Source organism: Octodon degus, unplaced genomic scaffold, assembly GCF_000260255.1.
Source record: "Octodon degus isolate 3935 unplaced genomic scaffold, OctDeg1.0 scaffold00104, whole genome shotgun sequence".
Lineage (NCBI taxonomy): Eukaryota > Metazoa > Chordata > Mammalia > Rodentia > Octodontidae > Octodon > Octodon degus.
The window spans coordinates 3,091,218-3,101,470 of record NW_004524680.1 but is presented as its reverse complement, the minus strand read 5'-3'; the positions used below and the strand labels follow the sequence as shown (position 1 = coordinate 3,101,470).

At 54.1% G+C, this 10,253-nt stretch overlaps 2 protein-coding genes across 6 annotated transcripts in view; both read right to left on the bottom strand.

The window, feature by feature from the left end:
- Positions 1 to 1,497: 1,497 nt before the first annotated feature.
- On the bottom strand, positions 1,498 to 6,208 carry Vps28 (VPS28, ESCRT-I subunit). 4 transcript variants are annotated; one of them, XM_023724004.1, is made up of 11 exons: positions 6,118 to 6,208; positions 5,867 to 5,945; positions 5,227 to 5,294; positions 4,432 to 4,460; positions 4,277 to 4,314; positions 3,951 to 4,040; positions 3,176 to 3,281; positions 2,965 to 3,066; positions 2,498 to 2,551; positions 2,323 to 2,414; positions 1,598 to 1,780 (listed from the first exon to the last, which is right to left on the bottom strand). In XM_023724004.1, the coding sequence occupies exons 3-11, from the start codon at positions 5,261 to 5,263 to the stop codon at positions 1,663 to 1,665; spliced, it is 666 nt and encodes a 221-aa protein (XP_023579772.1). In that variant the 5' UTR covers positions 5,264 to 5,294; positions 5,867 to 5,945; positions 6,118 to 6,208; the 3' UTR covers positions 1,598 to 1,662. The 4 variants fall into 4 exon arrangements, with proteins under 4 accessions (XP_004638928.1, XP_023579772.1, XP_023579773.1 ...); XM_023724005.1 differs by lacking the exon at positions 5,867 to 5,945 and having other exon boundaries at positions 6,118 to 6,199; XM_004638871.2 differs by lacking the exons at positions 5,867 to 5,945; positions 6,118 to 6,208 and having other exon boundaries at positions 1,498 to 1,780.
- Positions 6,209 to 7,101: 893 nt separating this feature from the next.
- The window catches only part of Tonsl (tonsoku like, DNA repair protein), a 12,820-nt gene continuing 9,668 nt past the window's right edge, over positions 7,102 to 10,253 (bottom strand). For both annotated transcript variants that reach the window (XM_023723922.1, XM_023723923.1), the window contains exons 22-25: positions 9,405 to 9,580; positions 8,907 to 8,980; positions 8,306 to 8,439; positions 7,102 to 7,317 (exon numbers count right to left, since the gene is read on the bottom strand). In XM_023723922.1, coding sequence (XP_023579690.1) covers positions 7,133 to 7,317; positions 8,306 to 8,439; positions 8,907 to 8,980; positions 9,405 to 9,580 — 569 coding nt within the window. In that variant the 3' untranslated portion in view covers positions 7,102 to 7,132. The remainder of the gene's footprint in view (positions 7,318 to 8,305; positions 8,440 to 8,906; positions 8,981 to 9,404; positions 9,581 to 10,253) is intronic.

Sequence of the window (10,253 nt, the reverse complement as noted above, 5' to 3'; positions counted from 1 at the left end):
GCACAAAAAAAAAGGTCCCCTAGGATTCCTCTTTTAGCTGGGTGTGGTGGCACATGCCTGTAATCTCAGCATTCAGGAGGCTGAGGCAAGAGGCTCTCGTTGGGAATTGAAGACCAGTCACTCAAGGTCAGCCTGAACTATACAGCAAGAGTCTACCTCAAAAAGACCAAAAGGGGCCAGGGAGATGGCTCAGTAGCATAAGGGTTTCCCTGGCAAATGCAAGGGCGTGAGTTCAATACCTGGTTCCTCAAAAAAACAACAACAAAAAAACCCCAAAAAGACCAAAAAAACCCAGAAGCAAGGGCCAGCCAAATAGCTCAGTGAATTAAAGCCCCTGCTTAGGCAGACATAGCAGCCAGGGTTTGATCCCCAGCGTTTGATCACCAGCATGCAGTGCAGGCCCCGCCCCTGGGGCAAACTGAGATGGTGATATGCCTACAGCCCCAGCTCTTGGGAGGCTGAACACAGGCAGATCACTACGAATCCCATCTGCCTACTGAGACCCTGTACTAAATACAAAAACAAAACAAAACGAAAAACAGAAGCAGGTTGATTAGCTAGGTGTGGTGGCACACTCTGGAAGACTGAGAAAGTTGCAAATTTGAACCCCATTTAGGTGACTCATTTGAGGCCCAGCATTGAAAGGGTTGGTGATGTAGCTCACTGTGAAGGTCTTAGGTAAATGAGTGCAGGAATGTAGCAAATTTGTTGTCCCAACTACTGAGACAAGTGTTAGGATTAAAATCTACCATGTCCCCTATGGAGAATATGCCATGGCTGCCACAATGTGAAACAACGTGCCTCTGGGCAGTATGGTAAGCTGCTGTTTCTTGGAGGGCTGAGCACGAAGAATAAAGTATCACAGTAGCTGACAGGTGGCCCCACAGCTGTGGCCTTGGGCGAGTACACAGGTGTGACAACCTGTTGGGTATGGTGGCAAGTAGCCACACTGTTTGTCACATTCTAGGCCTACAGGGTCCAGATGGAAATGTGTTCTCCAAGTCAGTGCTGTGGAAATTCACGCAGGTAATAACACCTACTGGGGAGGCTATGGGCCCTGAATGAAATGGGCTGTGTGGGGCCGGAGAGATAGCTCAGAGGCATAAGCACCAACCTGGCAAGTACAATGACCCAAGTTCGATCCCTGGCCACACAGCCCCAGGCCCCCGAGCATGCTGTCTCAACCGGATGCAGCTGCCCACTCTGTGACCCCAGAACTGGGCATGGTGGGGCATGCCTGTAATCCCAGCACTTGAGAAGGATCTCTGCGAGTTTGCGAGCAGCCTGGGGGCTACAAAAGTGAGCACAAGGCCAGCCTGAACTGCACAGTGAGACCCCTGTTTCAAACAAACAAACAAAAAAAGATAGACTATATGTGAAATGAGCAACAGGGCCATGCCACCATGATGGTTTGGGTGGACAGTGGCTATAGGGACTGTACTCAGCACCTGGCCCAGATGCCAAGCCCTGCCAAGTCAGGAGGCTGCACAGATGACAAGAGGTAGGAAGATAGCATCTTTATTGGGGGTGAGTTCTGACAGAACAGGGGCAGGCATCTGTGGACATCAAGGCTCACAGCGATGTCCTGGGCAGGTGTAGAAACCATCCCTCTTGGGCTGCTACCTCCACATCTCCTGTGAGCCACATGGAAGTTAGGAGCATTCAGGAGTGCAGGAAGCGGTTGAAGGCGTTGTAGGCTGACTCCAGGTCGAAGAGCATCTGGCGTACCTGGGAGTCATCCAGCTCATCAGAGGCTGACATGCCACTGAGGGTCTGCAGCCTAGGAGGACAGTGAAGCCTGAGTGAGTGAGGGCTTGTTATGGTTTGTGTCTAGTTGTCCCCCCAAAGCCTCATGCAGTCATGGGGTGAGGACTTCTAGAGTTTGTGTTAACTCATGATCCACTGGGATTATGTGTGATCCAAGGCTGGGATTATGGGTCTTAATATTGCTGGGATTATCCATAGGTGGGTAAGTACTGGGAAGTACCCATAGGTGTGAGTACTTCCCCTACCCTGGGGCAGGTAACTTGCATTACAATATAGGGTGGGAAGAGAAGCTAGCTGCTTGAGCTGCTGCTACCCCTCCCTTGTGCTCTTGCTCTTTGCCGCCGCCATGAAAGGTTGCTTTCTGCTCTGTGCTGCTCTGCCTTGGACCCAAATGAGTATGGACTGAAACCTCCAGTAACCGTGAGCTAAATAAACCTTTCCTTCCTTCATTTTGAGTGTCGGGTATTTGTCCCAGCAACGAGAGAGGAGTAACTAAGACAGGGCTGCAGGTGAGGTCCCTGCATTAGCAGCTCTGTAGCCCCAAGAGGTACTCACCATTGGCTCACTGTTTGGCGGCCCTCAAAATCTGGGGGCAGGTGGCTCATGCGGTGCATGGTCTCCATCAGCTCCCTCAGGTCAGGCTGGATCTGCAAAAACAGGGACAGAGCTGAGACTCCTGCCCCGCCCCCTCCTCCCAACACCCACTCTTACCTTGGTCCTCTTACCCTACCTCATCCATGGCGCGAATCTCCAGGCGTAGCTTGTCCATAACTGTGATGAAGAGCTGTGGGTGTCGGGGTGAGGCATCTAGGGCCCGCTCAAGTTGCAGAGAACCCCTCATGGCCCACAGGCCCAGGGTCAAACCTCTACCCCTTCCTCTTCAGTTTCTTCCCCACACCTTGCTCCCCAATCCCAGGGCTCCTTTCTACTGGAGATTGCAGGGACTCCAGAGGCTATAGGAGTTGGGATCCTGATTGTGAGGGGTGCTGTATGGGAACTGGGGGGCACCAAGGTAGGTCCTGTGCATGTCTCCCCTCAGACTCTGTAGACAGCCAAATGGGCCTGGGAGGGGATTCTCTGAATGCTGACCACTCTCATCCACAGTGAAAGCCCTCCCCACCCCCCACGCTCAAGTGACTGTAGCAGGAAGGCCTCTTTCCTAACTCCCATAGGTCCCTCTAGGGAGGCCAGACACACCGAGACCACATCTGCAATGCAGCGGTTGAGGTTGCCCTTGTCATCCTTGATGGTGATGGGTCGGTCCTCTTTAATCCTCTCCATGGCCAGTGGGCAGTCCAGCTGCAGGGAGCCAACATGGGTGCTGGAGCTCCTGGGGCCTTGCTGCAATGGCCCCGCACCTGTGCCCAACTGCACCCTTGCTGCCTAGTGAAGGGACTGGCTCACTCACGCGGAACTTGCGGCAGAATTCATCAATGGAGCTGATTTCTGAGCCTTGAACTTGCCTGAATGCAGCTTTGTACTGGACCAGGAGACGGGAGCATGCCGCAGTGTACCTAGGACAGGATTGGCAGCTGCCATGACCTAGGATCAGCCCTGCCAGCCCACCTTGCTCTCTCTGTTTTGGCTGTTCAGACATAGGGCAGCTCTAATAAAAGACTGGTTGACAGGGCACAGGAAGCTATTGTGGGACAAGGGCTCTTGTTAGATTTCTACAAGAGCTCTGAACAAGAACAGGAAAAAGGACCAAACTATGAGCACCACACAGATGGTGCTCATCAACCTGGAGGTCAGCACTGAGCAGAGGCCTGTGCCTGCCTGGCCTCTGAACCACAGGGTTGGCATCCACTAGAAGTCTGTCATCCTGGAGGAACAGCCTATCAAGTGCATCATCTCACTGCAGCCTCTGCACCCATGCTGGGCAGTATGCCCTCAGGTTGGCACTGAGGCCCCCATTCACCTTCAGAGGTCTTTCCATCAGCAAAATGAACCAGTCTATGCTGGGAGACAGGGCCCAAGCCACACCCATTTGAGCATCTGGCCTTCAGCAACAGACACATCTCCATCCTTGCAAGGCTTTTCAGGCTATCCAGTGCTAAGGCCATGCCCTAGAATCTCAGATCACTCTCAGAATGAGCACTGCATCTCAGGAGCCCCATGCAGGGCAAAACTAGGCTTTGGAGGAAGGGCTGTCTTCCTCCAAATCCTGGCTGTGGATCACTCACTCATTGGGGGTGACGCAGTCCTTTATGTATGCTTTCTCCAGCGCTTGCATTGTCTTCACCACTGCAAACAGCTCTGCCATGTTGTCATACCTGAGACAACCTGTCCATCAGGCCACAGCCATGAGACAGGGAAAGCCAAGTCTCTGGAGCCCAGGAGGCCAAAGGGCATGGGGACCAGGGGCACAAGTATGGCAGAACTGTCAAGTCTGCCTCCCACCCCATCCCTGTTGGCCCTGAGATGCTGTCTTTCCACTCAACTATCAACAGGGCAGTGGGTTTGGGGGAGGCCACTCTGTGTGCTGGGGGCTGCCTGGATGTGGACTTACTTCTCCCGCTCTCGGGCATTCTTGTACAACTTCACTTCCTGTTGGGGAGAACAGCAGCATATCAGCCAACATCACTGAGTGGCCGCAGGGCCTGGTGAGATCATGTGGGTGTCTATTGCGGGCCAATACTGACCAGATGGGTACCTGCCACTCACCTCATACAGTTCTGGCTTGTTCCCAGGAGCTGCAACAGAGCAGGAAGACAGCTAGCAGCCTGGCTATAAGGTCCCAATTCCACTTTACTTTATTATTTACTTTGTCTTTTTGAGACAGGGTCTGTGTAGCTCAGCTTAGCCTTAAGCTTAACTTGGTCTCGAACTCTCAATGATCGATCCTCCTGCCTCAGCCTCCCCTGGGTGCTGTGTACAGGCATGCACCACCACAACCGGCTTCCCAATCACATTTTAGTCTCATCCTTGAGGCCTCCTGGCTGCTGTGTCCTAAAGTGCTCAGAGAGATCTAGAGGATGGGGTTTCCAACCTCATACCCAATCAGTCTCTCTCTGAAGGGCTGAGGACCACATGCTAGGCCTGGCTGCCCACCCCCACGTTGCAAACCGTGCCACTGTATGGTGCAAACAAGGCTTGTCACACACAACTAAGTTCAGTGACACAGGGATGCCCAGGATACCTGGATTTCTTTTCTTTCTTTTTTTTTTTTTTTCCCTTTGGTGGAACTAGGGATTAAACTCAGGCCCTTGAGCTTGCCAGGGAAGAACTTATTCTGCTAAGCCATTTCCCCAGTCCGATACCTGGATTTCTGGCCACACTGAAGCTGTCACTTCTGGGCCCAGTAGGGCCAAGCCCTCAGTGTTCTATCATAAGCTACCATGGCACCCTATTCCCAAGCCATACGATGTGGAGTGGGGGTAGAAACATAGTGATCCCTAACACCACCCACTTCAGCCCCTGCAGCAGATAAAAGCTTGTTTCTTCAGTCACCCTACTCACCTCCCATACCAGGGGTGGCTGGGATCCCGTGAAACATCCTGAAGGCTCTGGAGCCACAGCACAGAGACCTGGGGGCACAGCCAGCAGTATCTCAAGGAGGCCACGACACCACAAGAACTGGGGTTCCTGGGGCCCAAAGCCTCACGCCCACCCTTCATACAAGCAACAAGACAGGAGGCCACTATGGGGCCATCAGGAGGTAGCGAAGCATGGACAACGAATGGTGAGGAGTGACAGTGCTGGGCAGATCTGCCTTACTGTGTGGCTGAGGCTGCTCTGTGGCAAAGAAAAGAGGTGGTAGGGGACAGAAGATCTGGGGGCAAGAAACAGCATGCAAACATAGGGTTTGGGGCTGAGTGCAAAAGTGCAGAGTTCCGCGGGAGGGTCCTGCGTAGTGGGGAAAGGGACGGATGGCTGGACCAGTCCCAGCATGCTATGGACGTGGAGCCACCGATCCACACAAAGATTTGACATAGGGCGGAAATTTATTATTATTATTATTATTATTATTATTAATTTTTTTGGCGGAACCGGGGATTGAACTCAGGCCCTTGGCGCTTGCCAGGGAAGCGCTTAATTCCACTGAGCCATCTCCCCGGCCCCCAGGGCGGAAATTTAAAAAGGAGGTAGGTATGACAACCTTGTTTTTGGCCTGGTGGCACCACGACTAAGACTGGGTGGACTGCAGGCAGGTTGTGGGATCCACACAGCCGAAAGGCCTGTGGGCGAGGGAGGGGGCCGAGTTGGAGAGCTGGCCGGCTACCGCGAAGGATGCTCCTTGACAGCGACCGGAGGCAAGCGAACACGATCCCTCGACAACGCCAAGCGAGGAGTGGGCAAGATGCTGATCCCCTGGTGCCCGCTGCCCTCTGCGGCGCCCACCGCGATTACCTGGGCTCTCTCAGCCGCTCCCAGAGACCGTGACCGGGTGGAGCGCTTCCGATCAGCAACTCAGCGCTCCACCGGCCGCCTGCGCTCGTCGGAAGCTCAGATCCACAGCTCGGCGCTTGATCCTCCCGCCTGCGACTTTGCAACACTTCCGCCCCTAGCCACACCCCCACCCTCCTCCGCCACCCGGAAACCAGGATTCCGATACAAACAAGAATCTAGGGGCGGGGAAGATGGCTCAGTGGAATAAGCGCTTTCTCGGCGAATACTTGCGCCTGAGTTCAATCCGCGGTTCCGCAAAAAAAAAAAAAAAAAAAAATTTAGGGGCTGGGGAGCTGTTGTGAAACCGCTGGTACGGTTTTTTTTGGCCGAACCGGGAATTGAAAGGGCTTGCCAGGGAAGCGCGTATTCCACTGAGGCCCCCCCCCCCCCCGCTATGGGGGATTCAACTCGGGGCTCTGCGCTTGCCAGGCAAGTGCTTATTCTACTGAGCTATCCCCCTGGCCTCAACATTGATCTTTTATTTTTTATTTTTAAGGAAGGGTCTACAGGGTGTTCAGGGTCATTCATAGTGATCCTGTTTACAGCCCCCCAAGAGCTGGGATTACAGGTGCGTGCCACCACACCCAGTCTCAATCACCTTCTCAGTGCACCCAGGGGGTGAGGCCAGCATGGCAGGCCTGGGGCTTTAATTTGCTGAGCTATTTGGTCGGCCCTGTTTTGTTTGCTTTTGAGACAGGGTCTCACTATGCAGTTCAGACTGGTCTCAAACTCATAATGATCCTCCTGCCTCAGCCTCCCAAGTGCTGGGATTACACGCATGTGTCACCATGCCTGGCTTGTTATCATTGAAAGTTCTAAAAGGTTCACCATTATGGGTATCTGTAGACTTCCTTAAGGAAGGCGCTGGATAAAAGTGAAATCCAGCCTCACAGAATTCACCCACCCCTCAGACAGTGTGAGAGAGGCAAGAGCTTTGTTTATTGAGGTTTCTGTGGTGAGAAGGGTAGGGAGGGGGTCAGAGGCGCTGGAAGAACAGCTTGGGGCCTCGGTCCACTGAGCATGCCTCCTGGGCCAGCAATTGCTGTTGAAGGGCATCACGATCCTCAGGGCACAGGCTTCTGCTGCACAGCTGAAGCTCTTGCAGTTGTGTGACGATACTGTCCCAGAGGCGTGGGGCTAGGGGACCTTGGATTGCGCAGCCTGCAAGGGAGCAGAGGGTAGGTTTAATCTGTTGGAAGGAACTCCCCGCAGGCTGGCGTCAGGTGGGCAGTGTTGTGCTCACAGGTCTGCTCCACATTGCCTGCTCTTGGCCTGCAGCCCATAGAATGGACTTAACGGGCTCCTTGCAAATATGTATCATGGGCCAGAGAGGCTCAGGAGGTCACTGAACTGCTTTGATCCTCAGGTCAAAATTCCCTCTAGACTCAAAACATCAGGGAGCTGGGCGAGAAAAGTACAAGTGCCCGGAATCTAGGTGTCTGAAGTACAGGGGATGAGGTACAGGAAGAATTGAGCATTCCCTTGTGCACAGCCTTTGTCCCTTGGGGTTCTCTGTCCAGACCCAAGCTGGGCCTGCCAGGCTGCTAGCCCCCAGCTCACCAGATGACCTCTCCTACAGTTGTTCTCCAGACAACTGAGCTGAGATAGGGCTGTTCTGGTATGGCTGGAGAAGAAACTATGTCACACCACATTGGACAGATAGGATCTGAAAAGTCTCTTTCAGGTGGTAGGGTCCTTTGGTGGTAGTTTTCACCACTGGGCCCTGGGCTGCTTCTTCCTGCTACTAACTATGAGGAAATCCTATGGAATAGGGTCCTTCCTACCATGGTATACCTTGAGGGTCAGGCTGGATGGGCCAGAGGCAGATATTCCCCAGGCTCTGCCCACCTCTGGCTCATGCCCCTTCCCTTTTCCCCTTCCTACTTTTATCCTTCCTACCTTCCCTCCATCCCTGTGGTCAAACCTAGAGCCTCTGGCATGCTAGGTAAGTGCTGTACGGTTGAGCTTTATCTCTAGTCCTCACATCCCTTTCCTGTCTTGGGGTACACAGCCTCTCACCATATAGCCTCATGGAGGCTCACTGCCTGGCCGGCAGCAGTGCCAGCCCCTTAGGGGGAGCAACCTGGCTTCAGGCAACCAACTTGTGTGATACTGTAACACAGCAGGGGTGGCCAAACCCAGCTCTCACCTGAAAGGCCAAGGAAGCTGAGGCCTTGGGACCTCTCCTGGAGGGCAGAAAGGAGCTCTTGCAGGCTGCTACAGCTGATCTTGGGGTTGGCAGACAGGTCCAGAGAGACGAGTGAAGGGCAGACAGGAAGACACCTAAGACCACAAGGGGGAGTCAGGAATTAGCTTCCAGGGCAGCCCTTACCATCACCAAAGAAGACTACAGGCTTTGCCTGGCCTAGCATGATTGGAAGCTCCTCAAAGGCTAACAGCACTGGCCAAGGGTCAGGACTGCAAATAGCCAGCTCTAGATGTACCTGGCCAGGCTTGGGCACCAGCTGACACTCCCCGCAAACCAGCCAGAGTTCTAGGGGCATAAGGTTAGTGACCCTTGGGTGGACTGAAGCACAAAGGGTGACAAGAAAGGACACACCAGAGGAAAGCTGTCAAGATCCCCAGGAGTGTGGGCAGAAACTCAAGGAAGGTAGCATACCTACCAGAGGCAGCCCCAGAGACAGGGTAGAAGCAGAAAGGAGTCAGCACCATCTGACCCAACTCATGGGAGGTCCCAGGCCTACAGATGAGGCCTGTTTAGAATGGTAGTAGTTGGGTAGGGGCATTACCTGCTCAGCTGTCCCACAGCCTTGTCGTTCAGGTAATTTGAAGACAGGGTCAGATGGGTCAGAGCACAGCCTTCCTGGAAGCAAGCACAGCCCAAGCTCAATGGCACCTGCCCTGCCTTTCTCTGCATCCAAGCCCCCACCAGGAAGTCCTTCAGTTGGAGATAAGTATCTGGGATGCTGCGATGAGGAAATCACAGGCGTGACCTCTGTCTGGAACGCCCAGAAGAGGGCGTAGGGGACATATGTGTGGGAGATGGTATGTCCTTTGGGACCTGCCTGGTGTAGGGGGGTTATTCTAGTCCTAAATGTCTTTCCTAGTGACCAGGAAATCACAGCCCACAGTAGGCATATGTACAGACGTGCTGGGCTGTTCTAGGTACAACCTACCCTCTCCCTATATCCCTTCCCAGGTCCCCAGGGCTTTAGCTCTGTAACCCTTGGCCTCCGATCTCTAGTATCCTCCTATTCTGGTCAGACAGCACATTCCCCACCTTGTACCTTGGTTAGGTATCTGACTATAGGTTCCATGAGGCCCACGTCATTCTTGTCAGCTGCCACAGAGCTGAGCTCTAGACGCAGAAGGGCACAGGTAGGCAGGCTCTGCAGGGTCCTGGCCAGGGCTGGGGTGCCAAGTGGGTTGTAGGACAGGGACAGGGTCTTTAGGCGCTCGGCATCTGCAAGTGCCAGAACCTGTCAGCCCCATGTGGCCACCACCTACCCTCAACCCCACACCCTAAGTTCCAGGCCTCAAGCCTTTGCAGCCCCTTTGAACTTATCCCTGAATTCTGTGGTGGGGGAATTCAGGTACCCGAGAAAAAGCTGTATCTGTTTCTCCCGCTGGAGATGAGGCCTTGGGCCAGGACATCTGTCTGGAGGGGAGGGGAGTATTGCTACAACTGCCGAGCCCCAGGTACCTCCCCTGGGTGGCCCGTTCCCAACTCTTGGCCCTGGGGCTGCTATCTTAGCATCCTGGTGGGCACATGGTAGAACTACTTGGATCTGCAGAAGGTTCAAGCCATAGGTACAGGACAGCAGGGGCAGAGACAGCCTTCCTGGCACCCCTCTAGTGTGGCATGACAAGGGCTAGGATGAGTCTCAAGGGGACAGCCCAGGCTGGGCACACACATGCCCCTCAGAGCCCAGACAGTTGTACCTGTGTGTATGCAGAAGCTAAAGGAGTCATGCCTGGGCCAGCGAGATAGCTCAGCAGTCTGAAGCGCCTGCTTAGGCAAGCTTAGGCAAAGCACAGGGACCACGGTTTGATCCCTGGCACCACATGCTGTGCAACCCTGCCCCCAGGGAGAGGGAGAGAGGGAGAGGGAGAGGGACAGAGGGAGAGAGGGAGAG